Here is a 15,750-nt window from a genome sequence, read left to right as displayed (position 1 = left end):
ATACATTTCAGAACGAATAGAAAGTAGGGTCCAAATATATACGTTTTCAACCTTAGTACAAAACTGTAAGAACGCTGATCCTTAATTTGGATATTTTTTAGTGGAAAGTAGCGTACAAATGTGCAACTACATATCCCATAATGCATTTCCGAAGACTATCCAATTACGTTTCCGTTCAAATGAGGAGTGGACATTTCCAGCCAATCAAATAGGGTGATTCTGAGTTGTCTAAAGAAACGTTGACGTTCTCTTAAAGCCAGTACACGTCCAGAGTGAGCTATCCTAGGGCCGGGGAGGAGTATAGTAAAGTGGCAGGCTTCTAGATACTGCTGGTCAGTAGCCCCTCTCCATATTAAGAGCTTCCTCAGTCTGTGGTTCATGACTGTTGCAGTCGGGGATACGCACGCATTAGCGCTCATCATGCCTGTTCGAGCTGAGTGCTGCAGCAGTGCGGCCCGTACATCCTCGGCCTCTCTTATCCCTCCTCCGCCGATCAACACGCACCAGCCCGGGGTAGCTACTTCGCTGCTGTACAGCGGTTCACAGTTTCGAGGACATCAGAAGAGCAAAGGAAACTCGTATGATGTTGAGGTCGTTTTGCAGGTAAATACTCTTGCTTTTAAGAAGCTTGGTATAATGGATGGCATGTTTACTAGCTGACCATGTAAGGTTGTCTTGTACTGCTGCTAACGTTACTGACTGCCAACCACTGACAAGCAACCGATTTAGCAAACTAACCAGGTGAACTAGCTAGTTAGCAAACAAACTAGTTTAATTAACAAGTTTGACAGCAAGCAATCTGTAGTTAGCAGCTAGATGGCCCATTCAAATCGACTGTAAATGTTAATAAGCCCTCTTGGGCCCCCTAGGGTTGTCGAGAGAGAACAGCCAGCTAACTGGCAGTGAGATGAACATTTTGTTTATGCAAACATTTGGAGATATGAATACTGGCATTAACATGCATGATGTATGTTAACATATGGCCTAGTTGCTAAATGACATAGGTGGCTAGCATTTTCATTGGTGTTTGCCCAGATTCACAGACAGCTGACTATTGATTAGGCCTGCTCATTCATTTGACAAAACCGCTGAAAATATCTGAACTCGTTAATAGCCTGGTTGTCATTTGTGAAGGCACCTGATGGGTTCTTGTTGTACACACACTGACATTGTGACCACTGCACTTGAATACCACTCATTGTGCGATTGTTTGTCTCCTGCAGCATGTGACCATGGAGGACTCTTATCTGTGTGGTTACCTGAAGATCAAAGGCCTAACCGAGGTAAAGTGGAGCAGAACTGGGTCAGATACAGTGTACTTCTACCTTACCCCTCACATGCAATGAGTGATGATGTTGTCATGGGTCTGTAAGCCCCTTTTGGGAACTTATCATGGCAGAGGTCAGTGTAAGCCAAGTGCAATGCAGCTTACCAGCCCCAATTGACATGTATACTGGTACAACCAACCAATGTGAAACTGGCATGCATTATGACAACATGCTAAAACAACAAGCCAGAGCCAGCTGTTGACCAATTTGTAACACCAGTATGAAGGCCTATCTGTTACGTTGCAAAAGTGTCTTGTCTGAGCACTGTATACTGTATTTGGATGTATTGACTGACTGCCTGACTGACTGCCTCTAAAATGGTGCAGACAGTCAAAGAACAGGCCTGTGTGCTGCAGCTCTCTGCCTGCATTGTCTGTTTACAGCAATGTCTACAATTCAGAGGGTGTGTGGTACAAAATGTGATTGCTGTGCACTTTCTCTCACTGGCAACACTAAATATCAGGGCTCTTCCCACTCTCTCCTTGTAAATTACACAGATCCCTACTCTGACCCCGTTCACCTCCTTTTCCTAGAGAATTAGTTGAGTGACTCAAAGGGAATGCTCAGGGAAATGGTGCACTTTGTTTACTTAACAAGGTGCTACCTACCACTGATCTGGCACCTTGGCATAGTGTTACAGTGAGTTGGGTCGTATTCAATCGGACACACCGCAGCAAATTATTTTGCAACGGAAAAAGAGAACACGTTGAGGTTGTCCCTCCCAGTTTTAGTTTTTCTGTTCTTCTGTTTGTTGCCTAATGAATATGACCCTGCATTAAAAAGGCATTGCTGTTTGTTATTGATGGCATTCCTGTGTGTGACACTTAATTTGTCACTGCACCAGCATGTGTTCCAGCCAGAAACCCTTCCTAAAGGAACCTTGGTAACCATGACTGTAGAGTCAGATTATGGTAATGGCAAGTGGAACACAGCTAGATCCATGTATTCAGGTCTATACCCAGAACATAATTGGTCATATTTACCTACTTTGTTGGACAACTGTTATGTGTGTGACTGTAAGAACGGCTGTTTCACAACCGGCTGTGATTGGGAGTCCCATAGTGCGGCACACAATTTCCCCAGCATCGTTAGGGTTTGGCCGGGATAGGTCGTCATTGTAAATAAGAATTTGTTCTTAACTGACTTGCCTAGTTAAATTTAAAACATAAAGTGAGTGCCGTGTATAACTAAAACACTCTTTTGTTAGTGAAAGTCCTTACGGAGAAGGAAACATGGTCGTAGTCTCTAATTCTCTAGGAACCAAAGCAAACGGCAAGGGACTTACCTGAACTTGTCCAATAAACAAAAAGATTAGCTACGGTGTTCACTAATGAACCCAGCTCTTAGTCTGTGTTTCTGATCCTCGCAGGAGTATCCCACTCTCACCACGCTCTGTTTCTGATCCTCGCAGGAGTATCCCACTCTCACCACGCTCTGTTTCTGATCCTCGCAGGAGTATCCCACTCTCACCACGCTCTGTTTCTGATCCCCGCAGGAGTATCCCACTCTCACCACGCTCTGTTTCTGATCCTCGCAGGAGTATCCCACTCTCACCACGCTCTGTTTCTGATCCTCGCAGGAGTATCCCACTCTCACCATGCTCTGTTTCTAATCCTCGCAGGAGTATCCCACTCTCACCACGCTCTGTTTCTGATCCTCGCAGGAGTATCCCACTCTCACCACGCTCTGTTTCTGATCCTCGCAAGAGTATCCCACTCACCACGCTCTGTTTCTGATCCTCGCAGGAGTATCCCACTCTCACCACGCTCTGTTTCTGATCCTCGCAGGAGTATCCCACTCTCACCACGCTCTGTTTCTGATCCTCGCAGGAGTATCCCACTCTCACCACGCTCTGTTTCTGATCCTCGCAGGAGTATCCCACTCTCACCACGCTCTGTTTCTGATCCTCGCAGGAGTATCCCACTCTCACTACGCTCTGTTTCAGATCCTCGCTGGAGTATCCCACTCTCACCACGCTCTGTTTCTGATCCTCGCAGGAGTATCCCACTCTCACCACGCTCTGTTTCTGATCCTCACAGGAGTATCCCACTCTCGCCACGTTCTGATCCTCGCAGGAGTATCCCACTCTAACCACGTTCTGATCCTCGCAGGAGTATCCCACTCTAACCATGTTCTGATCCTCGCAGGAGTATCCCACTCTAACCACGTTCTGATCCTCGCAGGAGTATCCCACTCTAACCACGTTTTGTTTCTGATCCTCGCAGGAGTATCCCACTCTTACCACGTTTTGTTTCTGATCCTCGCAGGAGTATCCCACTCTCACCACGCTCTGTTTCTGATCCTCGCAGGAGTATCCCACTCTAACCACGTTCTGATCCTCGCAGGAGTATCCCACTCTAACCACGTTCTGATCCTCGCAGGAGTATCCCACTCTAACCACGTTCTGTTTCTGATCCTCGCAGGAGTATCCCACTCTCACCACGCTCTGTTTCTGATCCTCGCAGGAGTATCCCACTCTCACCACGCTCTGTTTCTGATCCTCGCAGGAGTATCCCACTCTCACCACGCTCTGTTTCTGATCCTCGCAGGAGTATCCCACTCTCACCACGCTCTGTTTCTGATCCTCGCAGGAGTATCCCACTCTCACCACGCTCTGTTTCTGATCCTCGCAGGAGTATCCCACTCTCACCACGCTCTGTTTCTGATCCTCGCAGGAGTATCCCACTCTCACCACGCTCTGTTTCTGATCCTCGCAGGAGTATCCCACTCTCACCACGCTCTGTTTCTGATCCTCGCAGGAGTATCCCACTCTCACCACGCTCTGTTTCAGATCCTCGCAGGAGTATCCCACTCTCACCACGCTCTGTTTCTGATCCTCGCAGGAGTATCCCACTCTCACCACGCTCTGTTTCTGGTCCTCGCAGGAGTATCCCACTCTCACCACATTCTGATCCTCGCAGGAGTATCCCACTCTAACCACGTTCTGATCCTCGCAGGAGTATCCCACTCTAACCACGTTCTGATCCTCGCAGGAGTATCCCACTCTAACCACGTTTTGTTTCTGATCCTCGCAGGAGTATCCCACTCTCACCACGCTCTGTTTCTGATCCTCGCAGGAGTATCTCACTCTCACCACGTTTTGTTTCTGATCCTCGCAGGAGTATCTCACTCTCACCACGTTTTGTTTCTGATCCTCGCAGGAGTATCCCACCCTTACCACGCTCTGTTTCTGATCCTCGCAGGAGTATCCCACTCTCACCACGTTCTGATCCTCGCAGGAGTATCCCACTCTAACCACGTTCTGATCCTCGCAGGAGTATCCCACTCTAACCACGTTCTGATCCTCACAGGAGTATCCCACTCTAACCACGTTCTGATCCTCGCAGGAGTATCCCACTCTTACCACGTTTTGTTTCTGATCCTCGCAGGAGTATCCCACTCTTACAACGTTCTTCGCAGGAGAGATCATCAGTAGAAAGAGGCCCTTTTTAACCAGGAAGTGGGACGCCGACGAAGATGTGGACCGCAAGCACTGGGTATTTATTTGAAGCTCTCGATGTCATTCAGTTTATATTCCCATTAAAGCGTAGTCATTTGGTGTTTTCTTCTTTTTAACAAACACTTATTGGATGCAGCATTGTATTTCAGTTTTTAATTGTCTTTGAGAAAAAGTACAACTAAAACAACATTTGTTTTGTTTCTTTCCAGGGTAAGTTTCAGGCTTTTTATCAGTATGCAAAGAGCTTCAACTTGGACGACTTTGATTACGAAGAGCTGAAGAACAGTGACTTTGTCTTTATGAGGTGGAAGGTGAGTCCAATATCACCTGACGTTCCATTGATCTCTCTTTCTCGCTCCCTGTATGTACTTGAATCCTTCCTCTTTCTCTTGTCCTTTCTAACATGGCCATCTAGTGACTGTTTTGTTTCTTGTTCTCTCCCTTACAGGAGCAGTTCCTGGTCCCGGACCACACCATTAAAGACATCAGTGGGGCGTCCTTCGCTGGTTTCTACTATATCTGCTTCCAGAAGTCCACAGCCACCATTGAAGGCTACTACTACCACAGAAGCTCTGAATGGTACATAGTTTGGGTCCCAAATGGTACCCTATGGGCCCTGGTCAAAGTAGTGCACTATATAGAGAATAGGATGCTATTTGGGACGCAAACACACTGGAGTGTCAATATTTTAGATGGCTTGTTCAAATCTGATAGATGCACTGTACAGTTTGGCTCTTTGGGATATTCAGATTGAGTACATATTTTGATAGTTGCTAGTACTAAGCATACTAGGTCATGTTAATACATCTTTAGTAGATAGTTAGGTTCTGTACCAGTTGTTTTGTGTGCTGATCTGATGTGAACATACAGGGATGTGGCTACTGGCTAGCTGCTCATTCTTGGTCCCCTTGTTCTCTTTCAGGTACCAGTCGTTAAACCTCACCCATGTCCAGGAACACAGTATGCCCATCTACGAGTTCCGGTGATACCCGCCCGCTGGCAGAGGGGACTTTGATTGGCACTGCCCTAGAGACTTGCTTATGGAGGGGAGATGAACTGACCAATCATGCCAAGGATGTACCTATCAGTATTCCCTGGCGAAAGGGAGAGAACAATGGAAGGAGGGAGGGATAGACAAAGAACAAGGCCACCGACCGACAGTTTTTCCCAGCCTGCCTTTCTCAACTTTGCATCAGCTGGGATCAACAGCACTTTTTCTTTGGTTGTTTTCTCTTCCCCACTCTTTCTCCATTCAGCTTCCTGTTTTCCTCTTTCCACCATGTTGAAAACGCTTTCCACTTTTCAGTTGGGAATCCCCCCCCCCCCCCCCCAGCCCCTCTGAAAATGGGTGGGGGGTGCAGCAGTCTAAAATTTAAGTACAAAGTTTGATATTGCATTTTAATTTGTCTCAATGAATTGATGCCTGATTGAGATTGACTGAGCTACAGAGTGGGCAAGCAATCCTGAAAAGATGGATCTCCATAAGGTCTTGAGGTGTGACATCATCAAGGGTGTGCTCAACAGAAGATCGATGGTCAATGATCTGCCATGATGCAAGATCTGACGGCTTGATCGGATGACGTCTTGGTGAAGGTTGATATTTGAAGGCAGGGCATAATCAGATGTGTGTTGTGGGCTACTGAAACACATACTACCACACCGATGGCTACTTTAAATCTGTCCTCTCTCTGAGATGGTGGAGTCGACATCATCTGACCTATAGAGGGAGTCCCCATGCCCTAGTTCATATTGGCGGACATATTTCCAGGCTGCTGTTACTGCAGCTTTTTGAAAAGCCTCTCCTACCGTTCCCTGCCTCAACCAAGTGAACTGATGAAGTGATTTACGCTTCACTCATTTTTCTATGCAATTTACAAAAACATGTCTTATCCGGCGCTTACCTACTTTCCATTTTATTTTCAGAAAGGACTTTTAAAAAGTATTATGATGATGTACGTGAGTGATCACACGGCCACCAGAGTATTTATTGAAAATGAATATTGTTGTTAATTTACATGTGTATAGATATATATATAATAAAGAGTTTTTATTCACCAGGCTTTTAAACTGATTTGACACAGCTATTTGAGGGTACTGCTCTGGTGTCTTGAGTTATGTGTGGTGGCTCTGAAGTACTGGTGGAAGAGAGTGTGTAGTGCAGATTGAGCTTGGGCTGCATTTAGACAGATCAGAATTGGCCTGCCTGTTTCTCACTAATTGCTATTTGGACCAATCAGATCTTTTTCAGAGCTGATCTGGTCAAAAGACAAATTTAGTGAAAAATATCAGAATTTGTCTGCCTGTCTAAACGCAGCCAATGAGTTGTCTGCGTGGTGACGCTAATGCTAGAGCGCTACAAATCAAAGTGAGTGCAGTGGACTAAATGCCATGGGACAGATGAGAGAGTGAGCTAGTATGGAGTTTTGGCTGGAGGAGGAAAAGATGAGGTATAGAAATACAATGATTAGAATGGGCACATGTAAGTATTTCGTAAGACGTTGATGACCAAACAAGATATGGATTTTGTGTTGGTACTGTGCAGTATGCTGCATTTGGATCTGACTCGACACATGTACAGTATTGCTGACAGTCAATGATTTTTAACGAGGTCGACCCATTCTGTTCATTTTATTTCTACGTTTCTGATGTATTGAATGTGGCAGGCAGCTAACTGAGCTGTCTCCTCTGCGTTCTTCACTTTGCCCCTAATTATACCAACGCACAACCGGTGTGTCTCTCCTGTATCATTCTGACGTCTTTTCCATTCACAGAATGAGAAATAGTGGCGTTGTTACAAAACCTTGATGACATGTGAAGAGATGTTTTCTTAGAGTAGAAAATAAACTGACAAGAACATCTCTAGTCAAAAGCTTTTGAAACACCTAATGCCTTAACTGTAATAAGTTTGTACAGAGCCCTGTTTTATAACAACGTTGGAGTTGAGTCATGACTGTGAATTGTTAAAGCATGTTTGTGTGATTTCAGTTGGAGAGAAATGCCACATCAGCCCTCAAAAGACCTTTGAACGACAGTGAGTGTCCTGGGTCATGTTCATTAGACACCAAATGGGAGATAAAGACCGAAACGTGAAGGGACTACCTGGACTTGTTTTCAATTTCTGTTCATGTTTTATAACATTTCACTATGGTGTGCCCTAATGAATATGACCCTGAATTATGTGACATCACATGACCGGTGTCAACCAGGAAGTGAAACTACTTAGCCTACCTCATTGGTCAGTTTAATGTTGCTCGAGCCAGCATAAATAACATTACTACACTAAAAAGCTGGTTTGGACATAAAGAATGGCAAATTAATAAGATTTTATAGAAATATGCTATGTAAGAATGTCCTCCAAAGACATTTGATAATAAGTATCCTTTCAAGACATTGCTCTGCGGAAGTTGTTTCTTTTCACAAATGACATCTGATTTTAAAATGTGTTAGGAGTTGCTGTCTGGACTGTACTATGAACTGACTTGGTTTGCTGTCTGGACTGCACTATGAACTGACTTGGTTTGCTGTCTGGACTGCACTATGAACTGACTTGGTTTGCTGTCTGTACTGTACTATGAACTGACTTGGTTTGCTGTCTGGACTGCACTATGAACTGACTTGGTTTGCTGTCTGGACTGCACTATGAACTGACTTGGTTTGCTGTCTGGACTGCACTATGAACTGACTTGGTTTGCTGTCTGGACTGCACTATGAACTGACTTGGTTTGCTGTCTGTACTGTACTATGAACTGACTTGGTTTGCTGTCTGGACTGCACTATGAACTGACTTGGTTTGCTGTCTGGACTGCACTATGAACTGACTTGGTTTGCTGTCTGGACTGTACTATGAACTGACTTGGTTTGCTGTCTGGACTGCACTATGAACTGACTTGTGTTTCCATGTCCATACGCCAGCTCCATTCTCCAGGTAACAAAGAGTGTGACATACATTATTTCCTTTGATCAAGCTACAAGAATGGACAAAAAAGCTAGTTGAAATTGCAAATTAAGCTTTGATAAGTTAGTTGTGTCAGTTGAGTTCAATTAAGTCAATTGGATTGTATGATACAGGAGGAAGAGTTGGTGTGTTGTTCACTATGGTGGCTGTTTTTACTGGTGACTGACTGTCTGAAATCATGGCACTTCTACAGAGAGATTTTATGAGAAAGTTTATGGATGGAGGAAATTGAAAGAATGAGGTTCCATCAACATTGCAATAAAACTATTCCCAAGAAACTACTGTCTTTCTTTTCTTCTGTGGGTGTTTCTGTCATTATGTTTATATTATAGTTATCCATTATTTAGTGATGAATTGGGTGTTTGTTTCTAATACTTCTGAGTGATAGTTGAGGACTATAGTCTTCAGTAACTGTCCAGTGTTTCCAGATTTCTATGAAATATGACATAATGACTTACAATAGCTAGGTTTCCATCCAATTGGGGACAGATTTCCATGTTAATATTCTAAAATATACATAAAACAATGAAGTGGTTGTGCCTGATGAGGTGCACATAACTTTTGCGGTTACATTCCCAAGTACCGAATAAAGAATACAATTTTTTATCCTTGAGTCTGTAACAGCTAAAAAACTATTGAAATGTAAACCTACTGCATCTGCCTATGTCAAACTAATATGAGACTCACACGAACACAATGGTGTTCTCCGTTTTGCTCTACAACCCCCACAAGTGTCACAGTCTGAAGGTAACCCATTCAAAGAAATGGAAGTAAAAAGGTAGTTTTGTGCCAACAAAAAATAAGGGGTTAAAAAAAGACAGGTTAAATGATTTTCCATCGCATTTTCAACTCTGCTGATGTTTTTTTTTCACAAAAACTGTTATTTAGCAAATGTGCCCACTCTGGTCTTGACACATGACATCACAAACATCACAAACATGCCCACTCTGGTCTTGACACATGACATCACAAACATCACAAACATGCCCACTCTGGTCTTGACACATGCGCTCTAGCCAATGGCTCGCAGATAGATTGCGGGTATAGCCATGAGTTTATTATGGATAAACAAAATATTATTTGTATTTATCAAACGGAAGCCAAGCATCGATCATCATGTCTCCAGTATAAGACCATCGATTTATTAGAAAGGAGCATCAAACTCATCACCGTGCACTTTCACCACCCTGTGAAGCTCATCATAACTTATTTCATCTGTATCCTAATAAACTGTATGCTTTCCCGAGTCGTAGTGGGAGGACCACACAATATCATCAAGTGACTCCAGGTTTACTTCGATATGATGGTTATTATATCAATATTTGCGCATAAAAAACATTCCCTCCACCATTTCTCACATCATTCATTTTACAAACACAAAAAGATCCCACCTCGTCTACCACATTTTGTTTTGTTGACATTTGGAAAGTTACCTGAAAAAGGTGCTGTTTCCATCAGGCCTGTCGTGACATGTTCTATGTACTTTACTCGCATAAAAAGGTTGGATGGAAAACAAAAAGTACGTCAAACAGCATTGTGTGGTCGTACTCGTACCCCAACAACAGAATTGTGTGGTCGTACTCGTACCAACAACAACAGAATTGTGTGGTCGTACTCGTACCAACAACAACAGAATTGTGTGCGCATATACCGGTCATTCAAAATATTCATACGAGTGGATTGGCCAGCTCATCCTCCTCTAGACCGCTGATTGGCCAGTTCATCCTCCTCATGAGTATGATGTCATACTCTGAAGAACTAACAAGCATTTTTTAAATGGTCTGTTTGAGGTACCAATTTGAGGTGGGGTTTATGAAGAAAATAATTGCAGTCCTATATCAGATGATTCATGAGCATTAGATGTGTACCTGATCATTTTGTACTGAAAAGCCCACTCATATCACCACCACACTCAGTAGGTATATGAAAAGAACCCTAGAAAACATCTTAACCACAGAAGTGTCCAGCACAAGTGTTTTATGTCAAATCAATCCCCATAGCCGCTATTCCCCAGGGGAGTCAAACTCATTTTGCCCTGGTCTTAAAACGAGGTCTGTAGGGCCGCACTGAAAATTGGTTATATTTCCTTTCCGTCAAAATGTGATACTAGCAAGAGCAGTGATACTAGCAAGAGCAGTGATACTAGCAAGAGTAGTGATACTAGCAAGAGCAATGATACTAGCAAGAGCAGTGATACTAGCAAGAACAGTGATACTACCAAGAGCAGTGATACTAGCAAGAGCAGTGATGCTAGCAAGAGCAGTGATGCTAGCAAGAGCAGTGATACTAGCAAGAGCAGTGATACTAGCAAGAGCAGTGATACTAGCAAGGGTAGTGATACTAGCAAGAGCAGTGATACTAGCAAGAGTAGTGATACTAGCAAGAGTAGTGATACTAGCAAGAGCAGTGATACTAGCAAGAGCAGTGATACTAGCAAGAGCAGTGATACTAGCAAGAGTAGTGATACTAGCAAGAGCAGTGATACTAGCAAGAGCAGTGATACTAGCAAGAGCAGTGATACTAGCAAGGGTAGTGATACTAGCAAGGGTAGTGATACTAGCAAGAACAGTGATACTAGCAAGAGCAGTGATACTAGCAAGAACAGTGATACTAGCAAGAGTAGTGATACTAGCAAGAGCAGTGATACTAGCAAGAGCAATGATACTAGCAAGAGCAGTGATACTAGCAAGAACAGTGATACTACCAAGAGCAGTGATACTAGCAAGAGCAGTGATGCTAGCAAGAGCAGTGATGCTAGCAAGAGCAGTGATACTAGCAAGAGCAGTGATACTAGCAAGAGCAGTGATACTAGCAAGGGTAGTGATACTAGCAAGAGCAGTGATACTAGCAAGGGTAGTGATACTAGCAAGAGCAGTGATACTAGCAAGGGTAGTGATACTAGCAAGAGCAGTGATACTAGCAAGGGTAGTGATACTAGCAAGAGCAGTGATACTAGCAAGGGTAGTGATACTAGCAAGAGCAGTGATACTAGCAAGGGTAGTGATACTAGCAAGAGCAGTGATACTAGCAAGAGCAGTGATACTAGCAAGAGCAGTGATACTAGCAAGAGCAGTGATACTAGCAAGGGTAGTGTGCAGGTTTCTTCTTTTTTCTCAATTGTGTATAACTGCCTTTAATTTGCTGGACTCCAGGAAGAGTGGATCCATAAATACGAATACAAATATACATCTTTTTTTTTTCCCATGCAAACGGTGGCTACTTTGAAGAATCACAAATTTAACATATTTTGATTTGTTTAACACTTTTTTTGGTTACTACATGATTCCATATGTGTTTTTTCACAGTTTTGATGTCTCACTATTACTGTAATACATGTAATTTTGCAGATGCTTTTATCCAAAGCAACTTGCAGTCATGCATGTATTCATTTTACATACGGGTGGCCCGGGAATCAAACCCATATCCCTGGCATTGCATGCCTTTACGAACTGAGTCATACAGGACCACTATAATGATGCAATGTTGCACTTGGTTTGTGCTTGGCTCCTGAAACTGTCATTGATTATGTTCATTTTGCAGCTAACTGTTACAGATGTGAATCTATTGAGTATGATTGCAAGCTCTTAATGCTAGGTTAAAAAAAGAACGTCTTAATTGAAAATCAGATAATATAAACAATCTAGCCTACTATTTCCTTCAGCATATCAAAATAGCTTTGCTTTCTACCGTCACATAATGATTTAAGCTATTGTTGTGGATCAAATACATCCACTTCCAATCTAATAACTGTCCATATGAATATATATTTAAATTAACATTGACAGAGTATAACATCTATAAATATAAATGTTCATATATCAAATCTACACTGACAAAGTATAAAATACGAAACAATACCCATTTTCCCCCATATACTGGACATGAAATGTTTCTTCTTGACCAATACAAACAAGCATGATAACATATATAAAGTGCTTCCTGTGAAGTCCACCCTGAACAAGTTATTTCCAGCTCTTATGAATGCCCAATAGGGATCCAGATCAGGGTACCAAATTATATGTGAAAATACCCTAACTGGCTCCTTATTGGGCATATTCATGTGTCTCATTGGTAAATTCTATGGGACAGAGGCAAAGTGTGTCAACTACAGAAAATGCAGGGTAGATGGGCTCAGTGAAAGTGGTGTGAAATGTCTGCAGGAGAGTCACCATGTCAGAGGTGACACTATACAGAGTCAGAGTGCCAGCAGGCCAGTCCAAATATATTCCCACCCGGTTAGAATCTGTGGGAAGGGCACAAACTGGAGTCCTTTCTCTATTATGTCTTGCTGAGAAACCTCCATCATCTGTGCAGTACCAACTCCATGACATTTCATTCCAGCCTAACCAACTTGGGCTGGTATCCCTCTATACGTTACTGCAATCTTAGTCTTTTTACTACCAAATTCAAGTTCCCAGTAACAGCGATCAGAAAGACTCTCTCCACACAGCACTTGTACATTTGCCAGGCTGAATCTGTCAGGGTGATCGGCGTATCGCTGCACCTCCCTTGTTTTTGCAACGTTTCTTCTATCTTCACTTATTCGCAGCATTTTGTTTGCTGTGTTTGAATCTAGTGTAAACTGGCATGCATCTGTAAATGAAAGAGGGGTTAGGAAGGACTGGAGTTTCAATCTGTTTACAGATTCAGAGGCAGAGAAAGTTTGCTGGCTGGTAGAGCCTTGATTCACAGATTTAAAACCACCACAGATAAAACAATACAAATATAGCTTACTTTTCAAGAGCCTCCATTTTTCCCTGCTTGATCCAAGACGGTCAATACTGAAAGTTGAAAACCAGAACTGTGAGCATATATTTTACACGCAGTTTATCTGGCAAATGTGTGGTTAACATTGTTATTACTGGAATTTCGGAGCCAGGGCACTTTTATTGAAACAATTCACTTAATCACATTTTGTGAAATGTGTTTAGAATGCAACAGTCAAACAACTGAATTATGATCACTGCTCTATATACATGAACGTGTTTTTAAATACCATACGTATCGAGAGAGTACTAACATAATGTATGGTTTTGTCCCCACTCCGGTGCTCAACATCACCAGTCTATTTACCACCGGTCCTGCCAACCCATCTTTACACACACCTGGCAACCATCATTACGCACAGAGCTGGGTTGAAATGCCATGGCTTCCTACCTCAGTGCTCCCTCTATTTCGCTGATCAGATGGGAGCCCCCATCACCGAGAGGTCCAAGGTTGACATGGTCATTTCTCTGCTGACTGGACGGGTGTTGGAGTGGGCCACGGCTGTCTGGGACAGAGGAGAGGAAGAGCTGGGTTCCTATAAGTGGTTCATGGCTCTGTTCAGGGGAGTCTTCCACCGTCCACCAGAGGGCAGAGGGTGAGCGCCTGCTCCAACTACGGCAGGATGGCCAGACCACGGCAGAGTACAGTTTTCCCTTTTAGACTTTACCCTTTCCCTGTGGTTCCACATCGGTTGAGAGTCCTGTGGTTGCCCTTCAGCCCAACATCCCTGAGTTTTTTTTCCAAGACCCGCACCACCTGTCTCCCTCCTCATCGCCCATGGAACTGGGCCATCGACCTGTTTTGCAGGCTCTGTGCAGCCGCATCTACCCTCTGTCGGTGGCTGAAACCAAGGTGATGGAGGAGTACATCCAGGAGGCTCTCCAGCAGGGTTTCATTCACACATCCACCTCCCCTGCTTCTTCTTCGTGGCCAAGAAGGACGGAGGATTGCGCCCTGCGTCGATTACAGAAATCTGAATTGCATCACCACGAAGAACCGCTACCCTCTTCCGTTGGTGCCGGCCACGATTGAACAACTCTGCGGGGCCTGGTTTTTCACCAAGTTGGACCTGCAGAGTGCCTACAATTTGATCCGTGGGGGGATGAATGGAAGATGGCCTTCAGCACAATGTCTGGTCACTACGAGCACTTGGTGATGCCTTTTGGATTAGCCAATACTCCGTCAGTGTTTCAGGCATTCGTCAACGAGGTGTTCCGGGACATGCTTGGATGCCAGGTGGTCGTCTATATCGACGACATCCTGGTCTACTCAGCTACCTTGGAGGAGTACATCGCTCAAGTCCGAGTAGTCCTGGAACGCTTCCTGGCCAACCACCTGTACGTCAAGGCGGAGAAGTGCCAATTCCATCAAGAGGAGGTCTCCTTTTTGGGTTACCAGATCGGCCAGCAAGGAGTCATGATGGATGAGAGGAAGGTGGATGCTGTCAGGTCATGGCCAGTCCCAACCACCATAAAGGGGTTCCAACATTTTTGGAGACTTGTCAACTTCTACCGACGATTAATTAAAGAACTTTAGCTGGATCGCCTTTCTCACTTCTCTTCTCAAGGGTGGTCCCCGGAAGTTGGGATGGAATTCTACAGCTGACGAAGCCTTCAGCATACTGAAGGGTCGTTTCACCTCTGCCCTGTTGCTTAAACATCCAGATCCTACGCTGCCCTTCATGGTGGAGGTGGACGCTTCAGAAGTAGGTGTTGGGGCTGTCCTGTCCCAACGTCAACGTAATCCACCGAAATTGTATATATTTGCATATTACTCAAAAAAGCTGTCTTCTGCAGAGAGGAACTATAATGTTGCCGATCGGGAGCTGGCATTAGAGGAGTGGAGACACTGGCTGGAGGGCACCCAGGACCAATTTCTCATTCTCACCAACCATTGGAACCTGGAGTACATACAGACAGCGAGGTGACTTAACCCGCGCCAAGTCAGATAGGCCCCTTTCTTCACCAGATTCGATTTCATGCTGACATATCGCCCATATCGAAGCTCTTGCGGTGGAAGAGTGGTTTATCTGCGCAGAAGAGGTATGGATCGATGCCCACGTGAGACTCCAGCGCCATCAGAAAGAGCAGACGGATCGCTACCGCAGTGAGGCTCCCTTATTCCATCCTGGTGATCATGCCTGGCTCTCCACCAGGAACCTCCCACTCGCCTGGGGCTGTTCAAGGTCCTCCGGAGGGTCAACGAGGTAATTTACAGATTACAACTCCCCCCTAACTACC

General features: G+C 44.3%; 1 protein-coding gene across 1 annotated transcript; it reads left to right on the top strand.

Annotated features, from left to right (window-relative positions):
- Positions 1–228: 228 nt before the first annotated feature.
- LOC110511068 (glucose-induced degradation protein 4 homolog) lies at positions 229–9,021 on the top strand. The gene is made up of 6 exons (XM_036938992.1): positions 229–603; positions 1,224–1,283; positions 4,718–4,825; positions 4,998–5,099; positions 5,237–5,367; positions 5,711–9,021. The coding sequence occupies exons 1-6, from the start codon at positions 379–381 to the stop codon at positions 5,772–5,774; spliced, it is 690 nt and encodes a 229-aa protein (XP_036794887.1). The 5' UTR covers positions 229–378; the 3' UTR covers positions 5,775–9,021.
- The last annotated feature ends 6,729 nt before the right edge of the window (positions 9,022–15,750 follow it).

Source organism: Oncorhynchus mykiss, chromosome 12 (genome assembly GCF_013265735.2).
Source record: "Oncorhynchus mykiss isolate Arlee chromosome 12, USDA_OmykA_1.1, whole genome shotgun sequence".
In the NCBI taxonomy this organism is placed as follows: domain Eukaryota; kingdom Metazoa; phylum Chordata; class Actinopteri; order Salmoniformes; family Salmonidae; genus Oncorhynchus; species Oncorhynchus mykiss.
This window is presented reverse-complemented; position numbering and strand designations above follow the sequence as displayed.